Raw genomic sequence first — 25581 nt, forward strand, 5'->3', positions numbered from 1 at the left:
ATCTTATACAGTGAGGAGTAAATTCTGCTCAGAGAGGCTGCTGAAAGACAAGAGGGGTACTGAGCACTTAATGTCAGAATTAAAGGGCACACAGGGCTTTGTGAATGGTCACCAGATAAGAGTGGATTCCCTTTTTTGTGGATTCCTTTTTTTGTCCTCTGATGAAAAAATATATCCAGGGCAAAAAGCATCTTAAGGCAAAATAAAATAAAAACCCCAAACTCTGTCTTCAGCTGGTAAAAATTCTACATTACGCTTCATGTAGAATGTAAGTTCTTTACAACGCACGTATTTGTAGACACTGCAAGTCTGTGCATATGCACACATTCACAAGACTAGTTCATGATTGTCAGAAGCTGACAGAAATGTCCTCTAGCAGGATCTTCACCGTAGCCTAGGAGTCAGGCGGCATGCTTTACTAGCGAGTGCCATGCCTTCCTCCTAAAGGCATCCCAGTTGTCTCTGCATGACAGCAGCACCTCATCACCATATGCCCCCACTTGGGTCTTTCTTCTGTGTCTGTTTCCCCTTAGGTCCTACCACAATTTAAAAAGAGTCTGCACATCATTATCTCAAGATCTGGCTCCATGAGTCTCTTCAATTAATAATTTAATCATAATTCACTGAGCAGGTTGAAATATCAGCTGAACACTAAGAATGTATAATGCTTACAAATCTTATTTTTTGTTGATCTCAGCAGACTAAAGCACTTAAGATTGTTTTCACAGAGTAACAGAGCTATAGCACGTGTTAGCAGAAGACACTGCAGTGTAAAACGCTGGGCATTCCAAGCTAACCGTAACGTTTCTGCGTTTTGACATAAACATCGGCTTACATCCAAAGCTCAGAGTGGCTTCACTGCTTCTGACTGTTCCAAAGATATTTGACACTACACAGACATATTTTCCAGCATCCCTTGATTTCTCTGGATTATTGATAACAAGTCTGCCTCCCACCATACTGTAGCGATCCTTTGTTAAATCAATATCCCAGTTGTTGAGTTTCCACCTATTAAAAAAGAAAAGCCAGATGTAAGATTTGATGCAAAAAACCAAACCTGGTAAGAAATATGATTTGAAAAATAACTCATAACAACTATACAGAAAGTTTTTAACATACTTATACTTAATATATATCTTTAAAGTTTTTCTTCAGCAAGAGCCACAGATTTGAACTCCACAGGTCTTTTACACATGACAGCCTCAGTCTGCTTCAGCCTTCTCAGAGATGTGACATATATGTTAAAACCTGATTGCTGGCCATGCAGTAAAGAATGCTTGAGCTGGCCATGAGTGAGCTAGCTAGTGATTAAGCACTGGGATTATAAACATAGCCTCAAATAGTTATCTAAGGCCAAACTGGCTAAGAAAATGCTCCCTCTGCACCTTTAAAGTATGGACTAAGGAAATTTTTAAGAGCTTTTTGCGAACTTGTTGTAGGGGATCAAAATGTTTCATAAAGCCTAATGTGCCAGTGAAGTCTGTGCAAAACCAGTGGCACGCCTGAATTAAGGTCTACCTGCTACATTAAAAAAAATTGGTGGACTCTCCCACCTAATTACTGTAAAACCCTGCAGCCAGTTCACTGAGTCACAGTAGCCTTCACTTCAGGAACTACAAGAGGAGCCCAGTAGACCAGGTCTGGCCCTTATTAACTTCTACTGATTTCAACAGTTACAGAACAAGGAGTGGGAACCAATATTCATGATACATATCTGTATTTCTACCTAATACTGTGCCCACAAGGGGGAGCCCAGAACCTTCTTTGAAAGGAACCGCACGTTTCCTGAGCACAAATAGGAAAGATGCAACTTAAATGCGTTTAAAGATTATACAATCCTTTCAGTGTAAATAATTTTTTGCCACAAGACAAAGATAGGCATTAGTGTTTGAAAATGAGAGCTCATACTCTATGTGCTCCTTCCTTACTGAAGACCTACCGAAATATACAGAATACTCATTTGGAAGCTGAAATTGCAACTGTCATAGAAAGAAACAATAACAAAAGTGGCATTAGCAAAAAATAAATTAAAAATAAATAATGAAATGGTAGGATTTTCAAGATGCCGTAAACAGCATTTAGGTTTTACAGGATTTTAGAGGTATCACTTCAGTCCTGTGAGATATACTACATGTCTGTATTACAAACAATAAATCCCCTGTTCAGAAATACCTAGGAATAACTGTCATGAGAACAGCTTATGCTGCAATGAAAGAGATATGGAAAACATTGCACAAAATGTGTAACTGAGGAGCAAGAATTAAAAAAAAACCTGCCATTAAAACTGTTTTCTTCTGAATGTATTAATTAAAAAATCAAAACACAATCACATTTCTATGATACATCATTTTTTTCTCTGACTACAGTATTATTTATACTCATTTGTAAAACAGAGTTACTCTGCAGTATAAAAAATTAACCTTAATGAAGATACTCAAGTGAGTGCACATCAGGCAGTCATGCGATCTGCTTGCTCAAACCTTGCCTCTTAAATGGCAGCTCCTCCGTTCCACAAAAGCTGTGTTTGTGAGTAACTTCATTCACACGGGCAGCTCTCATCAGGTTCACCTGGACTTCTCACACGTATGGTGTTTCTCATACACGAAAATGCAGAGTAAGATGCCTCATGACACCCAATCAGACGCACCAAATGTAAAAGAAGTTGTCTCTTCAGAGATGGGAACAAGTCTTTGTATTTTTTTTTCCTATAAACTGCCTAGCAGATTGGGAAGGTGTATTAGTAAAATGTGTAGTTATCTATCTCTCTTCTCTTTTTCCAAGGCTGCTCTGAGTGTCTTCCAGCTGAGATGTAAAACTTCAGGAATATGCATATGAAGATATCTACAGATGAGTGAGGAACAATCCAAGAGGTTATATCTGAAGGGAGCCTACAGAAAGAGAAGGTGTTTGAAGAAAGCGTAGTAAAACCACCAAGAGACCTATGAAATCCCTGAAGGTGGCTGGAGGGCTAGAGAAAAAGATCACTGGTAATCACCAGTGTGCATTTGCATAAGAGGTCATTTTGGGAGAAATGGCGCAGTAATCAGAGGTCCATGATTTGCAGACAGGACTGCAGACTAAAGGACTCATATCTCGACCCCGTGAAAACATGTTGCTCTTCATAGAAGTGTTGAAGGCTCCAGCAATGACCAGGAAAAAAACAGATTCCCAGACACTCAAATGAGTATTTGAATTCTAGCAAGGGTGAAGGACCATGAAATACAGAAGGGAGAGTGGACGAATACTTAACAAACAATGAAAATAAAGAACTTGTAAAAGAAGACTAAGAAGGTGAATGGTCAGAAAGAACAAAGTGGCAGGAAGGACTTCTCTGCCTCTGAAACAGGATAGTTTTGGCTCATGAACTGTTGGAGGGCTAAGAAATGAAGACAACAGATTGAGGTAGACTAAATAATGATGCCAGGACATAAGGAAAGTGGCCTTATCCTGTATCGCCATTATCATCACATCAGCTATCGGCAATAACTGTCAGATCTGTTCCTAGACAGAAGAGCTCTGGAGGTGCGAGGCAACTCTTCCACAGTGACTTTACTAGTTCAGATTTTTCAGAGCCCATGACAGATGAAGAAGAATGCTAAAATTTATGTAGAGCCTTTAATCACTCTATTGATGTTATGTTTACACAGTCTTGCAGACAGGGTGGGGGGCTCTCTGGACACACTGGAAGTGATGGGTAAGTATATCAGAAAGGTACCAAATCTAAGTGTATCTGATCTCTCCACACTTCCAGCCCTTTCCAACCATGAGGAAAGCAAACAAGTGCAACAGCAAAATGCCACATAGAAAAACTTGTGAAGATACTAGAGGCAGGGATCATATTCAGAAGGGGTGTTCTAGTTTCCTCTCAAATCCTTTAATCACAGGTGGTTCTGTGTATGTAGAAAACCTGTAAGCATATTTTTTAAAAAAAGGCAATGAAGTCTAGGGAAGCTGTTTTGGTGGAAGAATACCATAGTTGACCACAATATTGCAACAGATTTAAAAGAATGGCCAGCAGACTTAACTGCTTTTACTGTCTTAGAAGCCAAAGTTTAGGAATATGCATAAGTGAATATCAGGGCAGATCATAGGATAATTTAATTAAATGGATCTCTCTTGCTGGCAAGAAATTTTGTCTGCCCTTAGTACGATGACAGTACTTTTCTGTCCATGACTGGGTTGCAAATTAGTCATGGTCTTAATAATGACAACCTTAAGTACATTCCTCTGTACACAATGAGTAAATAATAGCCAATAAACTCATATGGATGCCCCAAGTTCCCATGATGAAACAGAATTTCTCTGCTAATAACAGCACAATTATTGTGAAAGAGGTCACATGTGTGACTCTCTACTAAAACTAGTTGAAACATTTTCCCAGAAGAAAGTTTTTCATGTCTTCAGTAGCATAGCTGGTACATTCATGAACGTCTCTCTGTAATAGGTGGACACAAAAGCAACATAGGATGCAGAATATCCAGGTTAAACAGCCAGACCTTCTTCTTTCAGAGTAAAATAGGATAAAAAAGCTCTTCTCAATCAAGAAGAACAAGGAGTAGAACCTCAGTCATCCTAAACTAAGCAGAAAGTTAGTCTTTTAATAATCTTTTGAAGGTCACTTTTCTTGTTGTTGTTGTTGTTGTTTTGCATCTGGATCAGTATTCCTTTCAAAAGCTGAAAACTTTTAACACAACAGGAAATGTACTATTTTCAACACTGTCTAGACATTTTGGCAGATTGAATCAACTCAAAAATTGCAAATCTCCCCATTTTTTCCTGCCCTGAAGACAGTGTATCAACCTGTTAAGACAGTCAATCATTTAATACTACAACCTGAAACACTCACTAAGTAAGAGACATAATACCCGAAAATCAAAGCAAGAGAGGTTACCTGTAAGTAGGAAAAGGAATTGCTCGAGCCCTGCAGTTCATTGAAACTTGTCCATCTGAAGATTCTTCTGGGTAGATGGTATCAATGGGTTGCTCCTCAAAAACAGGTCCATAACCTTTGTTTCCTTCCTCTGAAAAACATAGTTTGAAATCCATCACTTTTTAATTAGTAGGCAAACCGAAGATGAAATCTACATCGCCCCTTCTGCATTCAAAATGCAAAGGCTAGAAAGTGAGCCTTGCAAACTGAAGTTTTATATGAATCAACAAAACCAGAGCAGTATGGGAAATACAAGTGCTGGCCTTCCTTCACTGACTCCTGCTTCCTTCCTGCCCTGAGAACAAAAGTAATTTAAACTATGTTCCTGTAAAATTACCTTCTCTGCCTTCTCTGCTGACATCATCAATAATTTGATGAAGATAATTATGAATTGAAGATATGCCATTTAGGAATGCAGTGAAACCAACTTATTTCAGAGGCCAACAAATTCTCATCAAACAGGTCCAGATGCAAAACAACTATCTGAACATAAAGTGTTTCTTATCTCATAACCTAATCAGCTGCAACTGTTTTATGTATTTGGAAAGAATCTTGCATCAGACAAAGAAAAACTAATGTTGGCGATCACAGCTGAGAATTACATTGTTTCCAGAACCCATTTCTGTCCTTCCTTTCACACTTAGGTATATGCGTATGTTAACTCTCTCTCCTCTAAAATAAAATCTTAGAAAAGCCCCATATCAAAAATAATTTAAGTTTGTACAGGCAGGCACTTAAAGGTGAATAAATGTCAAGTAGGTTTCACAACAGACTATTTTTTATAATCTTTAGCCTCTATTTGCTGATGCTGTGGTAAAGGTTGCAGATTCCGCCTGCCCTGGCTGCATTTCCTTCTCCTTTATCTCCTCCAAGTGTACCGGACTGCTCTTTGGGGTTTGTAAAAGACTAGGAGCAAAGATGGAACACTGTGGGAAAATTCTGCTCAGCAAATCCAGGATGCAACTGGTTTTCTTCTGTGAAAATGGCAAATATGAACCCTAGGTACAGAATGGCACTGTCAGAAGATGGTGCATGCTCAGTGTAGCTAAAATTTTTAGTCATCAGAGCTGTCTAGTTCTCACAGGTCTCTACTGAGATGGAACTGACAGCATGGACACTTGTAAGCAAACTCAAGGCAAAAGCAAAGTAGTACATGACTGCTATCAGGTTCACTTTCCAATCAATATTTTTAGCTTAAAAATTTCCAAAAGCAATGGTTAAGGATGGAAAAATCCTAACATTTTGCAACAGTATCTGTACTGCCCATAAAAAATCTGCTACATGCCTTGTAATGCTACATTTAAAAAAATCTTCACAGATCAAGACATAAACTGGCAATGTAACAGATTAATGTCCCTAATCAAGCTACGCTTTTGTACTGATACCCTTAAAATTCTTGCCTGTAGTTTTAAAACGTTCTAGGCATGTTTTATAAAACCTAAGAGAACAGGAAGAATCTATCTATATAACTAAAGAACGTAAGTTACGTCAGTATTAAAATATCGTACCTATATATAAAACAATCCTACGCAGATATCTTTTTTATTGTTCCTAAATCCATATTCATCGATAGACACTGGATTACAGCACTGGCAGAAAACTGGTTACAGATAAAAAATAAGCTCCTTTCCTAGTTCAAGTTTAGGAAGAAAATAAATCACTGTTTCCCTTATAGACAGGAGCAGGTCCAGAAGGCACTGTTACACTGTAACAAGTATGGTCAGGCAACTTCATTTTTAAAAACTAATTCACATAACGAGTAGAGAAGCCCTTCAAAGAAGCAAAGAAGAGCAACTAGAAAGAAAGGCAAAACTGGTCTGCTTTCTTTGATATTTTACAGCACACCACTATGTAAAAATCTACATATTGCTAGATCAAAAGATGAAGTAATTTCAGACTGAAAAAGCAAGAATCATGTCTTTGCTCAGAGCCTGGAATGACTGAGCCACAAACCTGACGGCAGTTTCTGTGCAGTTCTTAAATATGAATTCAGAATAATAACGGCCTCTAGCAGTGAACAGACATACCATATGCAGCTGACTCTTTCACCTTAGGACCCAAATGATGTTACGGACCACTTAGGCATTTCATGGCATGCATTTTTAATGCTGCCAGCACTATTCATTATAGTGGGTAAACGCCTGTTTCTCACACCTACTGAGTACGCTGTATAATGGCACTTCTGCTGCAATCTATTATGAATCTGGTTTCAGATGTCTGGCTGAGCAGAAAAAGATGAGCAGACTGCACGTCAGGGGTGGCAACCAATAAACCTTTCATTCTCAGTCGTAAGCTGAGTGTGGACCAGTGACAGGCAAACAGCATGGCGGAGAAAAGAGAAGAGAAAGGGTTTGTGAAAAGACTGACAAGAAACATTTACACTTTAAGTGAAGTACCATGCCTGTTTGACTAAGTTTGCAGAGTGAGGAAGGGCAGACTAAGAGTACAAGGAAAAAGATCAGTTGACTGAAGCTGTACCTACAAGAAAAAGGGAAGAAGTAAAAGTAGGGAAAGGAAGAACGAAATTGGATGCTTTAGATAAACTGGGTATGAGAAGAAAAGCACGTTTCATCTGTTCTGGTCCTGCTTTAGACTAGAGGATGGACTTCATGACTTCTCAAACAACCCTACTGCCCTGTTTTCTGGTACATTTCTTGTGATTTATATTTTTAATTGGAGCAAAAGCTATCATCTAATTCTGATTATTTAAGGCATTCTTCAGTGAATCTGCAAGTGAGATTTGGACTTTTCAACAGTGCTAAAATGTATTAGGAAGTGTTTGCAAAGGTCAAGAGTATCTCTACACAGCTGATGAGATCGTGGCTTCTGTATAAGAACTGATGCTGCTGGAAGGTGGCCCTGTCACCCCTTCTCCAAGTGATTCTCTCCAACTGGGCAGTGTCATTCTCCCTCTAGGCATTTCTGCAACACCTCTCATGCTTGTCTGACTTCTTAGGTAGCTGCTAAAGCTACAGAGAGTGGAAATCTATTCACCTCCAGCTTTCTTGGCTATATTGCTGCTGGTTTAGTGAGGTGAATTTGTTCACTGTTGACAACCTGTGCCAGTGCAAAGGGTGGAATGGTAGCTGGGCTATAAGCTTCTGTCTTTTGGGTAGAAAAACATTGTCTTATTAACTGAACCATGTGAAAGATAGACACTGACTAAGACAGATATATCTGAAAGCCTTGCCACTACTTGCAGATGAGCTACAAAATTATATATATTTTTGGACCTTCATGTCCCTGCACAAGCCTGTGAGAGATCATAATATAAAATATCCAACACACTCAGCGAAAAGATACCAAAGGATGTCTGAAAATAACAATCAGAAACCACCTGAGGCAGTCATTTTCAAGTCATCTCAAGAAATGTCATCAGAAGAGGGAAAAGAAAGGCACAATAAAAAGCTTTATTCAGTGCATCCTAACTCTCTATATATTTAATTCAGGAAATGTCCAACTTTTCCATAGGAAATGTCCAACTTTTCCATATAATTTTTTTTTTAACGAACTAGCTTAATTTTGCATGGTAAACACTACGGTAAGAAGGTAGAGACATCAGGTTTTCCAGACCGTACACACTCCTGTTGTATTACTTAGGTCATAAAAAGGAAAATTAAAAACAAATCAGTAGCTGATCATCCTCCTATCAATCCTGCATGGATCTCCCTTCACTTCACATCTTTTCACGTCCTAACTACTTGTCCACTTAAATGGTCTTGCAGCCTCTATGCGCCCTCATTCTGCCTCACATGTCCATCTCCTATTTGATAAAGAAATTCTGCTTATCTATAAGCACAAAGGCAATGCAAAACTTTTCATTACAGTCACCATATAGGCCCACTTCTTGTGTCTTATTTCCAGAAGTCTAATAACTGCCTGTTATTATTAGACAGCACGTTTCATTACTTCAGTATTTATTTTCATAATATAATTCTATATAAATCTATTGATCCTATATATTATTGTAACTACCCCAACATTAATATATTCATGTCAGGTAAATTTGGAATAAATTTAACAACACAGAAGACAATTCTGACTTGATTTTTGAAAGATGAATGACTTTAGCAAGCCTGCCCTGGATGTAAGGCACCATAACATTGGTAGGAAGAAGGGAAGAGACTGATTTATGAAAGCCAAATGTAGTTATTGTACATTAAAAATACCCTAAATTAACTAAGTAATTTTCCAGCTTAGCTTACAGGCTTTTGTTCAGAAACATATTTAGGGAAACACTGTTCAAGACACTAGAAGGTTTCTTTAAATGTCTTTTACATGTGCTTGCTGCAGGTAGGAAAAAAGTTGAGTACGGTTGGAGAGAGTATGGTCAGAGAGAGTATGGTCACTTGGTCAGTGCGGGATCTGAGGATCAGGACTCTGAGACATGGAGAAGATACATGGTAAGATCACCCCAGGGATGAAGTCTGGGACACTGTGAAAAAGGGAGGATGCAGGTGTCAGGCTATTTTGTGGGAATGGCAAAGTGATCTTGGGCTGCTTGGACATTATGATGAAAAGAACTAGATCTGTCTAGGGAAAGCTGACGGCATAATTAGAAAACTGCTTGGGATAAAACTGGGAAGGGAATCAGAGGAACTGAAACAGAGAAAAAGGAAACTTAATGTGGTATAAATGAAGTGGCAAGAAAATACTCTCCAGCGTAGACATCATAATACATGACCTTTTGGCAGAAATGTGGACAGGGTCAGAGGGAAAGTGAAGGAAATTCTCACCATCTAGGAAAGGCTGAGCAGCGTTTAGCTGCACATGAACATACATGCACAGAGCTCATCTTCTCTCCTCCCAACTTCTTTCCCACCCAGTCCTGCTAAACAATGTTTGAAAAACCCTACTGTGAACAAATACGCTGTGTTTTAGTATCTGAATGATTGTACTCGTTGTTCAGAAAATTCCTTATTAGCTGCATTTTCTTGCTTTGGTGTTATCCCTATTGTGACAACATGCTTTTGTCAAATTTCTAATTACCTAGACTTTTCATGTCCCAGTCCCAGCCCGTCCAAGACTTGATGCGAGATGTACATACTCCTAATATTCAGGGCAACATGTCTTCCATTTTTTTGCTTTGGTTTTCCTGAATACATGAATTTTAATCCTTTTAAATACAAGAAATTACCTGCTTTTTTTTTTAATGTAAAGATCACTAAAAAAGGGTGACTGATTAGCTGATATTTCTCCCTACCTGATCTTGGTAGATCTTACCAAATCATCTCAAAAGGTGTCTTTTTGACTGATTCTAAAAATCCTCCAATAAGAATTGCCCCTCTACTCTGTTCTGGTATGACCCCACCTGGAGGGCTGTGTCCAGCTCTGAAGCCCTCAGACAGGAAAGACATGGGCCTGTTGGAGCGGGTCCAGAGGAGGCCACAAAAATGATCTGAGGGATGGAGCACCTCTTCTACAAGGACAGGCTGACAGAGTTGGGGCTGTTCAGCCTGGAGAAGAGAAGGCTCTGAGGAGGACTAATTACGGCCTTTCAGTACTTAAAGGGGGCTTTATCTTAAAGACAGGGACAGACTTTTTAGTAGGGCCTGTTGTGACAGGACAAGGGGTAATGGTTTTAAACTAAAGGAGGGTAGATTCAGACTAGATATAAGGAAGAAATTTTTTATGATGAGGGTGGTGAACCACTGGACCAGGTTGCCCAGAGCAGTGGTAGATGCCCCATCCCTAGAAACATTCAAGGTCAGGTTGGACGGGGCTCTGAGCAACCTGATCTAGTTGAAGATGTCCCTGCTCATTGCAGTGGGGTTGGAACTAGATGACCTTTAAAGGTCCCTTCCAACGCAAAGCATTCTATGGTTTTATGATTCTAAGTAAGACCTCATAATTTATTTTAGCAAATCTTTCCTAGTGTTTAACAATGCCTACAATTAAAAGAGTTTTATTTTTGACCTCTAAATTTTAATACCTAAAGATCTTAATCTTTTGGACCTTTTTGTTGAACTTTCTAATTTTGCTAAAAGTTCTCATATCAGATCTGAGTATCATCATGTGGTATTCATCTTGTGGTATTTTACCTGCCTCTTGGGTCTTTCCTCTTGTTAGTAAGCAATAATGAAGAAAAAATTGCACCAAGAGTATTTGCACACAACCACTCATCTTGCTCTTCATGTGCAATGGAAGTTTTTAAACATAAATAAAATATTTACATTCTACATAGTATTAAGCAACTATGCCAACTTGTTACTACCATAGACAATATAAAATCTTGAATTCAAAACATCAATTTCAGAGGGTTAGAGTGCTGAGCAAATAATTCCTCTGTTGAGAGAAAGAAGGGTTAGTTTGCTTGTTTCAACACCAGTCATCCAAACCACTTTCAGACAAGTCAATTTATTTTATTATCAGCTAATTCAGTCCTTACATGCATCTAATTTATTTTGAAAATTGATTTTACTCACAGATTAAAAATAATGACATGAAGTAAAGCTGCTTATAATTATGGGAACTACTGTGTGTGTGAGCATAACCAGAAAGGGAATTTAAAAATACGTTGTTTATTAAAGACTCTGTGAATTTTTTTAGTTCATAGGAGAAAACAGTAGTTCTTATGCTTATTTTTTTCCAGTATGGAAAATTAAACAAAACCTAATTGTTTATTTTTGTCTTACTCATTCTCAGCTGCAGACTGCACATATTGCAGATATTTTTAGGGGTTGTCTTATAGTATGTGTGGCAAATCATGGAACATAAACTGCTTTAAAAGGCTTTTCTTGTAGATAACATGGGCTTGCAGCACTCCAGTATCTCAAACCTTAACGAGATGACACAGAGGAGATGAAGTTCAATAAATGAAGTGATAGAAAGAATAGTAATTCCTTCTTTTTTCTTTCTTTTTACTAAGCCTACTCTCTTCTGTACTGTAAATTCGAAGTGAGACTCTTGATATTGTGTGCGATTTATCTCATGTGATTTTAAGTTAGGGATTTTGTCCAAACTAGTCATATGGGCTTTCTTTAGAGGGGTCAGACAAGCATTTCCAGCAGGTAGTTTGGATATCCTATTTTCTCTTCATCAGCTACAGAGAAAGCTGAAACCTGTATTACATACTTAACCCTTAGGTGGTTAAAATAAAGTGCACTGAATCTTCCTGTAAGAGAGTCTGGATTTACCTGACCATAGCCGTGCAACATGACCTGGAGTCTCTCAGCTGAACCCACTGGCCAAAGCCTACTCCTGGCACTGAACCCAGAACACAAGCCTCTTCTGGAGCTGAACTTTCTCATGTAGCTGTAGCACCATCATGAGCAACGACAGGAACACTAATGAAAATCTATCTCCCATTTCTTCAAGTGCTAAGATTCAGGAGGGAGAGTAACATGATGACCCAGCCCACTCCCACAGCTGATGAGGGACCTGTTATTACACACTTGGTTTTATTTGTTTTGCAGCAGCGTCTAGAAAGCTCTGTGGAAGGTCAGGGAGCACACAGTCAGGCAGTACTAAGAAAACAATCCTTGTCCTAAAGGAGATATTATTTCAATCCAGTGCAGCACCAGAACTGCCACTACATTTTCTGCTTCTTACTTGTTCTGCAGGGCTCAGACACCCAAAGAACATGGAGAAGGTCAAGCATGAAGAGATACTGTTGTCCTTACACCCTCACATATCCAAAGATAACATTGTACCTCTTCCTTCTTAGCCAAAATTGAACATCCTCTAGTGGATGTCATAGAAATAGACATTTTTTTCCATGGACCTTACTCAGAAATGTATTGAAATAGTGATTTTATAGATATATATATAGGAACATAATTTCCATTATACCAGATATCTCATCAGGTCCTTTTCCAAACTTCCTAAATTTTTTTTTTGATGCAATAGCTCTACATATCATTTACTGTCAGATACTGCATTTGGATCTATAAATAATAAATCTCGAAGTGTGGGTTTAATCTATGAATTTCCTGGGAATAAAACTACTGTCTCTTTGGTTATCTCCCTTCATGGAACTGTAAAGTCTGGAGAGCTTTCCTAAACCCATTTATGAAGCAGAATTTAGCGCTCAGATTAAATGTGTCATTAGATATGACAAACGGGTATGTGTGAAGCTGAAGGCACCTCATGAGTTCTGCAATTTTCTGTTTTAAAATAGAGCCAAGAAAATGGTAACCCAGGCAGCTGGCACATCATGGCTGAAGTAAGGCATCTTACGCATGCCGTAGTACTTTGTTTAAGAGAGTCACACTCATCACCATCACCACCAATTTTTAATTACTCTTTCTAGGTTCAGTCACGATCTTCTCTTTTTTCTATCAGTTCTACACTGGGATAGCTTCAGAGAGGTAGGAATTTCCTGGTTAGGTACAAACAAGGCGAGAATTGGCTGCCTAGAATTGGCTGCTGATGCATTGTTTTCCACGACACCAGGCTGAAGGAGCAAGTTGCAGCACAGCAAATGCAGAAGCTAATAATAATTACACATTACTTCACAGTTATTATTTAACAACTACCCTGAGCCAAATATATCTGTTGTCTTCTGCTCATGGACAGTTGCCGCAAGTACACAGGGAGTTACTTTATACCTGATCTTAGATGTTAATATGTGGGGAACCTGAAATGGATCATTCCTGCAATTTATTTAAATTATTTGTACAGACCGCCACCTGTCTTTTCAATACACTCATTCTCAGTTTGCATAATCAATTCTCTATCTAATCTGAATACAGACAATTAGAAGAAAACAGAAAATTCCCAAAGGGAACAGTATACTGGAATTTTACTGTTAGTCTCCCATAACGATGTCTCTAGAAGACAGGTCACTAAACCATGTTAGGACACTTGTCCATCATTCTTTCTTCATATGGCTATAATATGCCATATGCCAAATAAGCAAAAGTTCTACAAATCAACATTTATTCTTAGTTTCTAATTTGATATACCAATTTCAAGCACGTCTTCATTTTCTACAGTCTTTACAAGATAGACTTTTTCATGTTGGCTTATAGGGTAGTTATAATCTATATTTCATGCAGGAGCTGTGGAATATTCCTCACTTAGGAGTAAAAATAATCTTTTAACTTATTTCTTATTTACAAAGTTAATGCTTTATTAACTTTTTAAAAAGCTATGTATTTCAAGTGATTCCTCAGAAGTGGTGGGTATACAGTTATGTGGCAATTCACTGGGAAAGTGGATTTAATGGGAAGTCAAATGTAAGATCAAGTCACTTCATTCAAAAGATTCACATACTGTGAATCATGTGCAAGCGATTTTTAATGGATGTCCATTTGTGTATTTGCCTTATTTGTTCTAAAGTGTCCTTAATCTCACTAAATCCTTAAATTAAAACACAAAAATATAGAGAAGTAGTTGAATGTTAATAGGGGAAACAGCTGATTAAACAAAATGGAGCACACATTCCCTTAACTGATACTTAGGGCACTCAAGCTTATCGAAGGGCTCCCAGATCCAGCACCATTTAAAAGGCGCTTTGGTCAGGAGGAACAACTTGCACATGTCAAACAGAAAAACATTAGTGTGTAAGGTACCATATACAAAAGAAACTAGCAGAGGAGATGATGATGGGTGTTACCAAAATGCAGTGAAGGGCTGGCAGTAAAACATGTGGGTCTATATCTGCCTACAAATCCATATGTTCAGAAACTACAGTGGACGTAACCTAAGGCCCTAATCCTGCAAACCCTTCTGTACATGCATTCAATTCCACAGTAAAAAAATCCCAAGCTCCAAGACCAGAAGACCAAACCTCCATATATGACAAGGCAGTGCTAAAAAATAAAGGGAGAAAAATCTGAATGCTCTTGAAGTCCCACAGATTGCCTACATTAACAAATTACCATTTTGCATTAAAAAAGAAAAGGCAAAACAGTAAGAATTTTCCTTTCAGAATGTCTGTGCATAAATCAATTCATTTTGAAGATAATTTTAAGAAGGTTAGCAGTAGTTTTTTGATGGATAAACGTCTAAATTCCACTGTAATGAAAATATATTTTCAACAAAAGATGGTAACAGTTTTACTAAGGGATGGATACAAGAATATCTCCTGGAAATATAAAGATCTTTTAACTTCATATTTAAGAAGGGTAGAATGGTAATACTGTTCACTTAAAGGAAATAATGAGACAGCATGGATTTAAGTTCATTAAAGGCTTCTCATATTCTTTCAGGAACTCAATCCATCACAAAATTCAATCACGTAAGTTGAGCCAAATCAACAAGCTTACTTATGAATGCAATGTTAAGTATGTGTTCAAGTCCTCTGCTGACTAAAAATCAACTGGATTCTAAAACCACCACAAACTGTGATGTGAATATCAATAGCAAATCACAGTTAAGTTTTCCAAAGGTCAGTGTCACCTTCAAGACAGAAGCTAAAAAGATGGAAAACCTGAAGATCCCATCACTCCCACTGCACACCGATATATTATTTTAATTAGCATCTTTATTTTTCTAACGACCCATCTCCTTCTCTTTCTGTCCCTGCTTCCTGTACACCTCTCTGTTTCCCTGACATTTAACACTGCCAAAGGTAGCTTCTCAAGACAATCCTTTGGTATCACTCTCATCAGTATTGATCTAACTGACATTGTTGTATCCTGTTACATATTTTCACAAGAGATGGGCAAAGATCTGTTGACATGGCACATGACTAGATTAACCTTGAATGCTAATGGATAGCGAACAGAAGAGCCATGGACTCGTTCCTTATCATAACTATGACTAAGCTGTCAGGCTCCATATCAGCATTGCAAGCCTAGAAACCATTTGATATTTAGATCTTGTGCTGTTTTCAATATGTTGCAGAAATGAAGACCTACTAGTATCATGCTCAGAAGCAAGATGGTCTGGGAATGCGCCAAAATATCTCTACCGGGCTCACAGGAAGGTAAACAAGGCAATTCCAGGTTTCTGAGCATTATGTTCACAAAACACATTATGATTATTTATTTACAAATATCAGACACTCTGTAGCAGTGTGAAATGGTCTTCTAAGACCCAAGCAGAGACATAGCAGACAAGGTAAACAAGTATTAAGTATATCCATCCACTTAATATCCACTTAATATTTTAGAAGAAAATGCATATCTCTCTTCAGCAATTGTGAATAATGCCATATCATAGAATCATAGAACCATAGAATGGTTTGGGCTGGAAGGGACCTTAAAGATCATCTAGTTCCAACCCCATGCCCTGGGCAGGGACACCTTCCACTAGACCAGGTTGCTCAAAGCCTCAGCCAACCTGGTCTTGAACAATTCCAGGCATGGGGCACCCACAGCTTCTCTGGGCAACCTGTTCCAGAGCCTCACCATCCTCATAGTGAAGAATGTCTTCCTTATACCTAATCTAAATCTACCCTCTTTCAGTTTGAAGCCATGACCCCTTGTCCTATCACCACATGCCCTTGTAAAAAGTCCCTCTGCAACTTTCTTTTAGGCACCCTTGAAGTACTGCCAGGCTGCTATAAGGTCTCCCCAGAGCCTTCTCTTCTCCAGGCTGAACAACCCCAACTATCTCAGCCTGTCATCATAGCAGAGGTGCTCCAGCCCTCTGATAATCTTTGTGGCCCTCCTCTGGACCTGTTCCAACACACCCATGTCTTTCTTGTGCCTCAGAGGGGGCCCCAGAGCTGGACGCAGCACTCCAGGTGGGGTCTCACGAGAGCAGAGTAGAAGGGCAGGATCACCTCCTTTGAGCCGCTGGTCACACTTCTTTTGTAAAAAGCTTTAAATAATGTAGATTCTGGCTGTCAGTTCATAATATTTATATTTGAACCTACTGTTCCAGAGAAAATCCAATCTATATATAATTTAAGGTTTGAGGGATGACTTTTTTTTTTTTTTTTACTTCTCTCATACACAAGTGGGAAAAGTTGCGCTTGGCATTCATGGGAAGCTTATGTGCTGAAGCGGTAATGTGTTCATGTCCATAAAACTCATGATGCAGCATTTCTTGGTCTGTAAGGAAGATTCTGTCATCCTGATGGAGAAGAGGTACCCGTGTAAGTCAGCAGGACACTAAAGGGACATCAGTTTCCAAGAACCAGTCAGCACTCAAACAGAAAAAGTAACCACTCAAGCATTCCCACTTCATATTACATGAAAGGGTTCGATTGTCTTTGGGAAGCCTGCCTCTTCTTTTCTGGACCAAAAAGAGGAGGAGAATTACTCCTATCTCACATGTGCCAGTGAAGCCCTTGAAGAGCTGCAAAGTTAACTATATTGTTTATCTTTTACAGCAAGCTTCAAACATGAAAAGCTCCAACCCTTGGCAGAGCAAGTTTCTCCACTTATGCCTAACAATGACAGGGTACAGTTAGCTTGTCTTCTCTGCCAAGAGGAATGACAACAAATACCTATCATAGTCCTTTTAAACATACCCACATCTGCCTATCAGATACTTAAATCACTTAAGTGAATCCTTCTTAAAAACACAAGTGTTACTTCAAAAGTGACTTAAGAGCCTAACATCTTGATTGTGTAGAAACGCCAGTGCTCCGCAATTAGGAGTGAAGGTCAAGTGCAGAAGCTACGCTGCACTGTCTCCCCACACAAGCCTTCCAAGCATATGAACTACCAGTAACATACTCAGAAATTCAGCATGCTGTTTAATCACATCCTCGTGTACACATCAAAATAACTGCCCTGTGCCGAGAAGCCCTCTGTATTACTGGCTTTCCGGCTTTACTAGCTTTCACTGGAGCTTGGGGTCCTAGTGATTTTTGAAATAAGGCATTAGGTTCCCTAAACAGCAGAAGTGCTTTTGACATTTTTAATCAAAAATGGACTATCAGATCATTTTGCACAAACCAGAACAGTCGCTAGAGTGACAAGCTGCCTTTTGAGGCCTGGCGTGACCCAAACTCAGGTACTGCCTGGCTCTGCGCTATGAAATCCCAAGGTAAAAAGTAGCACCATTTAATTAGAAATAAAATTTTGGAGGAACACAGTATTTTTTCTATTGATTCCTCTTATAGCCAAACGTAATCAAGTATTCATTAAGCACAATAAAATACAGGGCCTTTGCAGCTTTTAATTAGTCTTTTGGATGAAGAAACAAAACAAGCCTGCTGCTGAAACAGACTCTTAATTCTTTTGGTGCAAGATTATTCCAAGTGAAGATACAGTTTGGTTCACTGATTTATATGGGATGTGCTAGATGAAAGAAAAGTCTAAAATTTAGACTTAGCAATAGGTATGAATTTAGCAGGAAGTCAAAGGCAACTTACAAGTATTTTGGCAAGAGCCCACGTGTCAGGGGAAAGAGGAGATGAATCAAATATTACCAGTAATAGGCATGAAATAACTTTTTTGGCGGTGGACTGACAATCATCACAATGTTCCCTGAGGAGTGATTTGCTGCTCTCATTTGCCTTCAACTGTTCAAAGTGCACTCTGAGAAGCAACCCTTATTATAACTGTCTATTCTATCAGTAAGAGAAAGACCAAATTACTTATGGCTTTTTCATCAATTTGTATCTCCAAGACTAAATTTCAAGCACTAATTTACCGGGAAAATAAATATTGTTCCTGTCTCATTGCAGAAGATGATCCCTGCATAAGCTTCTGATGCACTGATTCATGTAATGTTTGCTTCCCTTGAGTCAAGTAAGTGCTCATTCCTCACTGATGGGAAATGGACAGTCACTGTACCAATTCTCAGCTTCTGCCTTTGATTACCACAAAACATAACTGGCTAAAAGTCAGAGGGTTTATTCCAAGGCAAACTCCAAATTTCTAAAAAATATGTATGCCAGTTTGAGAAAAAAAAAAATCTTTTTTATTTCCTGCAGCAGGAAAAAGATCTATGTGAAAAGAGGTAAAAATCCTTAGCTTACACAGTGTCACAATAACTGTCACCTTTTCAGGCCAAATTCTGAACATTTCAAGTCAGCGCAGCTTGCAGGTTGTCAGCTTCCTAGCTCCTTGTTTCCCAAACACTTCTAAGCAGGTAATTCTGGAAGCTCTCAAAGCTTAACCAAGAGCATAAATTCCCAATACCTTTAGGCTTCTTGGCTGATATCTTTGAACTTGGGACAGACCATATGGTGAGACATCTCAAAGGACATTGACCCTGGAACCTATCAGTTTCCTGGCTCCAGAGCAGTAAATATAGTAGGTCTGTTTAGGAGCCATGGATTGCAAAAACCTTGACTGGTGGCTCCAGAGTCACAAACTGATTTGCCCAAAGGCAACTTACATGATAGAACCACCTAGAACTGTGGGTCCAGCACGACAGAAGGCAAGGTGAGCCAAATATACTTCCAAAGAAACCCTATGTTTTGTTAAAAAGTGCTAAAGCAACTTTTAAATATTCTCCTTTCCACATCTGCTCCCAGCTAACTTGTCTCTTCACTCTGGTCCTTGGCCTGTCTTGTTACTGAAATAAGAACTCATGATCTTTACTCAAAAACTGTCCCAATTCCCACATTCTCCATTTCTGTTGACATTGCCAGCATTCCCCTTGATAGTATCATGTGTGCAAGAACACCTCCTAAAACTTGACGTGATCACTCTAATTGTGCTCCTTTTTTCCCCACAGTATCTATCACTTTTTAACCATATTGTGAATGGTTCATGCAGTCTGTATATAAGCAAAATGTTTTCTTTCTTGAGAAGAGCTCACTTACGCTGGCAATCTAATTCTTGATGGCAGCCAAAAAACAGTATTCATTTAAACTGTCATGGAAGTCTGAAACAGACTTTAAAATCTCAAAGTTGTTCAGAACAGTTGGAACAGTAACTAGATTTTAATTCTGATTTTTTACTTTCCAGAGCTCCTTCCTTCACTTAGAACTGAAATAAAATTTCAGTTACAAACATCTCTTTAATTTCACGTATTAGAAATATGACTCCTGGAAGTTTTAATGTTCATGCTCCCATCTCTATTTATGAGAAGTTTTTCCAGTTGTAATTTCAAATTAAAGTCAGTATATGCAGTATTGCCTCCCTGTACTATGAAAACTACCACTACATTGTGCTGGTAGGTTATTTTATGAATCTTAGATGGTGTCTATATAACATAATTTTTTTGTTTAGTGCCTCTCCATGTGGGCATATTTTTGTTCTTCTCATCACGCTGATCATCTGTGCACAAATAGCTGGTTTATATTTTTATAATCTAGAGAAATAACTAGAATAGACAAAGCGAAGTTCAGAGTCTAGATCTGCATTTAAATTATGGCGTCCATTGTAGTAAGGATGTTTCCTTATAGCTTCATTATTCACATTTAGTAATTCATTATATCTGCACAAATAAATTAAAGCCTTACAAACAGCATAGTTGACCTTGAAATCCATAAAATTGACAACAGTTAGTTAAATGAATTAACACAGGAGCTCATCCTACCTGCCAGGCAGAAGATCAAACACGGTGTAATAAGATGATAGATGAAGAGCCACATGGTTATCTTCTGTTCAGCGATTATCTTAAAAGGAATTGTGCCTTGCAATGCCAGCATTCAGAGATCTAAAAATACCTGATTAGAGAGAAAGAAAAGGAGTGAATAATTCTGACATAAGGCTTTATCTCGTATCACATTTCACTTGCCATATTATCTGTCTAAACTGAATACTTAAGAGTTAATATAGGATAGAGGCTTTTGAATATTAAATGCATTATCAAATTTGCTGGATCAAATGCATGATCTCTTTTAGACAGAGAGCACACTGTTTTAAGAGCACACAGATCTTCCGGTGACAGTGAGTAATATGGTAAATGTTAATACTGAACATCCTCTTTTAGACTCGTCTTCCTAACCCAAAACTTCTTAAGCCAGATCCTCTCTCTGTGAACACTTACATTATTAAAAAATTAATATATTACATATTTTGCAATAAAATAAAGACCAGATTCTATCCTCCTTCATCTCAGTAAATACTACATCAAATTAATTACTTCAATATCTGTAAAAAGAAAACTACAGTGAAACCCATGTACATACATCTCTTTCAAGATTCATTTGTTTTGTCTAGCATATCATTCCTTTTAAACTTTTAACATACAATTCATGATCCTCTGGAAAGGCAGTATTAATTTTTATGAGTTTCCTTTTAAATGTTGAATATCATCATTATTGCAATGTCGTATTTGAAGTTTCCTCTCTTCCCTATGGGAGAAGCTCTGCCTGTATATATACTAAAACCAAGCTAAAGTAACATGCAGCTTCTTTTGAATATTTTAAAATTTTAGATATAATTTTCCACAATACTTTAATTCTATAATATTTTATACTTCTTTCAATCAGAATACTTTGCTAGTTTTTCTTTCTGGCTGGTGGCTGCTATTTCTTTAGGGCAATGCGTCATCATCATGCTTGCAGTGTGCAATTTCCCATTTTGTTTAATGGATTTCTTGCTATGAATGTGTAAATGCACCCTTTACATCCATCACATCTTTTTCATACTTCTTCTTGATTGGTTTCGCTGTAGCACTGGCTTAGTTAGACTTTCACACAAAGCAAGGCTTCCAGCTTATCACTGACAGAACACTGTTGTATCTCAGGCACGTGCCGATATCATCCTTTCCTCTCAGTATATTCATTTTGTTAGTATTTCATCATAAAATATGCTTATACGTACTTGTATACCCTTCACTAACATGCACCCTAGGACATGTTGCATGCTAATATGGCATTGTCACTTTTTGCAAGATGTAATCTTGATGCTACTCTTTTCTAGCTTCCCATGCCAAGTACTGATGTCTCCGATAGCGGCTTCTACATTTTACTGAGTTTTGCTCTTTCCCAGTCAAAATTTTTACTAATTTTTTCTCTTTTTCCAACATCCAAATGTTTTAGATCTTGTTTTGAAACTGCTCTGCTTCCCACCTCCAAGAAACGGGAAGTTCTCCATTTCAAAGCGCATCTACAAACATACCTGTCTCCCTAAGTATGCTTGGGGTAAATCCTGCTCTGATTAACTGAGAGCCTCTGGTTTGAGCTCCTGCCAGACAGGCCTGCCTCGGTGTGCATGCCTCATGTCTCTCCTTGAGGTGGCTAGGAGCGTATCTTGGGCCCCCACTGGGCCTTACACTTGTCCCCTCCTCCTTAGAATAATGCTATGCAGATGTTTATCTGAACATGCCTCAGACAGTGAGCTTTCCTTAAAAGAGTTTCATGGGGTGTTTTATTAAACTCATAGTGTAGGGAAATGGCAACAAATATCACAAGAGAATCTTTGTGGCTCAGAAATTACAGGAGCTGTTGCACTTTACATCTACCTTTCTTTTATCAGATGAAATCTTCAACAAACAGGTCAAAACTGTATCAGTTGCCACAACGCTAAAATCATGGCTGTTACGTGAAAACAGCGCTCAGCAAAACACATGCAAGAGCCTAACCGTGATCCCCAGAACTGAGATTCATTTAGAAATATTCCCTGGAAAAATGTTCTTACGTGGGCAGCAAATGCATATGCTTACTGTAGCTGGATCCAAGGGGAAGAATTTACTAAACATCTTTACCCTCCTGCTTCTGTTGGCAAGGAAGTTTCTTCAGCCTCTGTCACACAAAGGATATTCACAACTATTTCAGGCATCTACTTTAAATGACCAAGGCATGAACTATTGTGTCTATATGAGTCCTCCAAAAGACGTGGTAGGCTACATCAACAAATTACTTTGTACACTTTTCCAGGAACCATATCCTGGCTATGAAGTTTCTTGTGTTATGACGCTTCCTTGCCTGGAACATTTATTTCCAAGTGATGTGAGTTAAATTGCATAGTTACGCTAAAATAATGCACATAATTAAACAGCAATGAAACATGAACTCTGTTGGGAACAACGGTAATTACACAGTAACTCATGGTGATAATAACTGTGTTCAAATGTATTGATAGATGAAACTGTTAGGAGTAAACCTGTGTTCTCTCTCTGACATTACAGGCACCACTGCAGACAGAAGATCCCTCCTCTCTCTCTTTTGCAGAATCCAGGTTTGATTTTGGGAAGTTACCTTGTCCTCTAGCTTTCCAAAAATTCCTTTCTGTTGGCTCAGGAAAAAATGGTTTGAACACAGGTTCAAAGTACAGTAAATAAAAGTTGTGTCAGTAAAAGCTATAAATACCTCATTTTATTCAGTTACAAAAATATCCACCCTGCCAGGATTAAAAACCTTTCCTTGCTCTCACTTCTTTCAGCTGAGTGGGTTCTGTATATAGAGCACATCCATCCCTCCTGATTTATCTCAGCTGGTGGATGAGAAGTGAGGCTGTTTCACATTGCTCTGCTGAATTTTGGCAGAACTGCCTGCTATGAGATGAGACAGCACGCGGGTTATCATCTGCATGTCTGAAGTAGTATGGCTGTACATGATGTTACCACCCAGCTGCCCAAGGATGAGTCCAGGCTTATGTGAGGCAGTAGCACTCAGGCTGGAGGCAGCCCTGTGGGCTGCAATGCTCACGTGGCATTACCTACTGCCTCTTTTGCTTTACACCTCTCAACCTTTTCTCTTTGCAGAGTGAGAAGGATATTGTGGCCTAAGTAAAAAACATTCCCAAACAAAAGAATAGTCATTAGTACGACTCACTTTTCTCCCCTGTAAAAGCAGAGAGTGATTACATGCCTGGACATACTCCTTTTAGTCTGCACAGTACACTGTTCTCCTTTTCTCACAACAAAGCATTGTAATTTTATCAAACGAGTAAGACATTTTTAAAATATGTAATAAAATATGTAGGCACTTAACTGCAACTGTGTCAAGCTTAATTACTATCTAATGCTCATTAACACATTTAGGTCCCTTTTGACCATTCAGTTTCCCAAAAGGGCCAGTCACCACTACAAGGCATTTCCTTGCTAGATTCAAGACAACTCCAGGTGAGCTGTCTGGAGTGCAATCCTCCCAAAGGAGGTGGGCAAAAACTGGAACAGTGGCTGCTGAATAGGAAGCACATTCAATTTTGAACACAGAGACCTCCCAGAACGCTTATGGAAGCTTGCACTGTCTCATGATGCTTCATTAGGATGAGAGGTGTTCCCAGGACACAAGGGAACACCCGCCTCTCCGTAGTACCATATCTTAAGGATTTTTTAATCTCTCAAAATGCACTTTGGGAAAATGTCTGTATTTTCTTCCATATGCTGTGTGGCTTTCCTCAGGTCTTCACCACACACTTTGGCCTTCATTAAGGAGAAAAAGGCTCTTGTTTTACAGCTATGAAAATAGCCAGTGTTTTACATCACTTCTCTACTTAATACAAACACGCAGATGGCATCATCACTTTGCAAGAACATAAAACATTCATAATGCAGACACAGAAAGAAATTACAAACAGCAGGTAATGGCAGTCAGTGGAATAAAGATCATAAGATAAAAAGCAGTGCAAATAGGCTACATAATCTACTAGATTTGAAATCAAGGAGTGGGAATAGACATGGGAAAACAGAGCAACAGTGGGGGATGTTAAAGGGGTGAAGAAGAAGCAAAGAAGCAGAACTCACAATTACAGAGGGGAAGGATGTCGTGTGGGACATGTAAGTGATGTGTGGGAGGATGGAAGCAATAAACCAACCCAAAAGGGCAGTCAGAAAGAGAGGGAAAGCGATGGAGATGGAGGTGGTGAAGGTGCTTGAGGATTAGTAGTCGCCCCTGCCTGTAAATATCAATGTTTACCATGGCAAGATCTTCCCTGAACCTCCCTTGCTGACGCTTTCAGCATGGGAGCAGCGTGATCACTGCATCCCCCCTGACATCTGCCCAGTGCTCCCGTCATGAACACCAGGTACTGAACAGGCAGAGAGAGTGCAAAGGAAATCGTTTAAGAGCTCTGCCTTGTTATACTTCTAGGAGAGGTAAATCAAGATGCTTGTTATGATTCTCATTTCCTAGTATATTATGATAATTATACATATTCAAGTTTTAAAATTGGTAGAGATTCCATCCAGATTAGACTATAAATAGATACAACAATCTAGAAGAAATCTGTGGTTCCCCACCCTTTTTCAAACATGAATATATATAATTGCAATAATTCACTAGTAATTCACTAGTGGCAAGTTATAATCAAAGCCTTTTAGGAGCCACACAATACTTCAGCCTAATCGGTGTTTTGTATTTGTTTTTACTTCAGGCTTTTTTAGTAAACATCTAATTGCTTGTTATCTTGATTTTCTTAAAAGAGCTGGCATTTTTTGCTCTGATAACTAACTCCTCATAAATCTTATTAGTTGCTCTGTATTTAGAATTACAAGAAACATTTGAATTTAACAAAAATAATGGTGTACATTGCATATTTTTTTATTGTATCACCCTTTGTCCTTCTCTACTATTTTGGTCTTTACAATTTAATTTTATGGTCAATAAGTTTTGGCATTCTAGATTAGACTGTGCAATTAGAAGGGGCACTACATCTTACTTAAAAGTCTAGCTTCTCAACCATCACCCACAACCCCTTGATTTACTTCTGAAACCAATACCTTAGCCACTAGTGTTTACTAGTCCTCTTTATTACCAGAAAGGTAATGACAGACAAGTTCCATACCACTGCACAGATTTCTCTCATTACAGTGGTCTGGGATTACTGCAAGTAAACTTCCAAGCCAGCCCTGCTTTTATAGCACTGCTGCTTCTATGGAAGATTTTTGATGCTAGCTGGCCAGCCCTTAGAGTCCAAAAGTGGCTTTAGTTCCCTTCACAAAGGCTTGCAGAAAGGCTTGAT

At 38.6% G+C, this 25581-nt stretch overlaps 1 protein-coding gene across 1 annotated transcript in view; it reads right to left on the bottom strand.

Annotated features, from left to right (window-relative positions):
• Positions 1-25581, bottom strand: part of CNTN1 (contactin 1) — a 255488-nt gene that overhangs the window by 77804 nt on the left and 152103 nt on the right. The window contains exons 3-5 of the mRNA XM_075080998.1: positions 20267-20396; positions 4892-5021; positions 836-1008 (exon numbers count right to left, since the gene is read on the bottom strand). Of these exons, the coding sequence (XP_074937099.1) occupies positions 836-1008; positions 4892-5021; positions 20267-20378 (415 nt within the window). The 5' untranslated portion in view covers positions 20379-20396. The remainder of the gene's footprint in view (positions 1-835; positions 1009-4891; positions 5022-20266; positions 20397-25581) is intronic.

The sequence above is a fragment of the Phalacrocorax aristotelis genome, chromosome 1, assembly GCF_949628215.1.
Source record: "Phalacrocorax aristotelis chromosome 1, bGulAri2.1, whole genome shotgun sequence".
NCBI classification, from domain to species: Eukaryota; Metazoa; Chordata; class Aves; order Suliformes; family Phalacrocoracidae; genus Phalacrocorax; species Phalacrocorax aristotelis.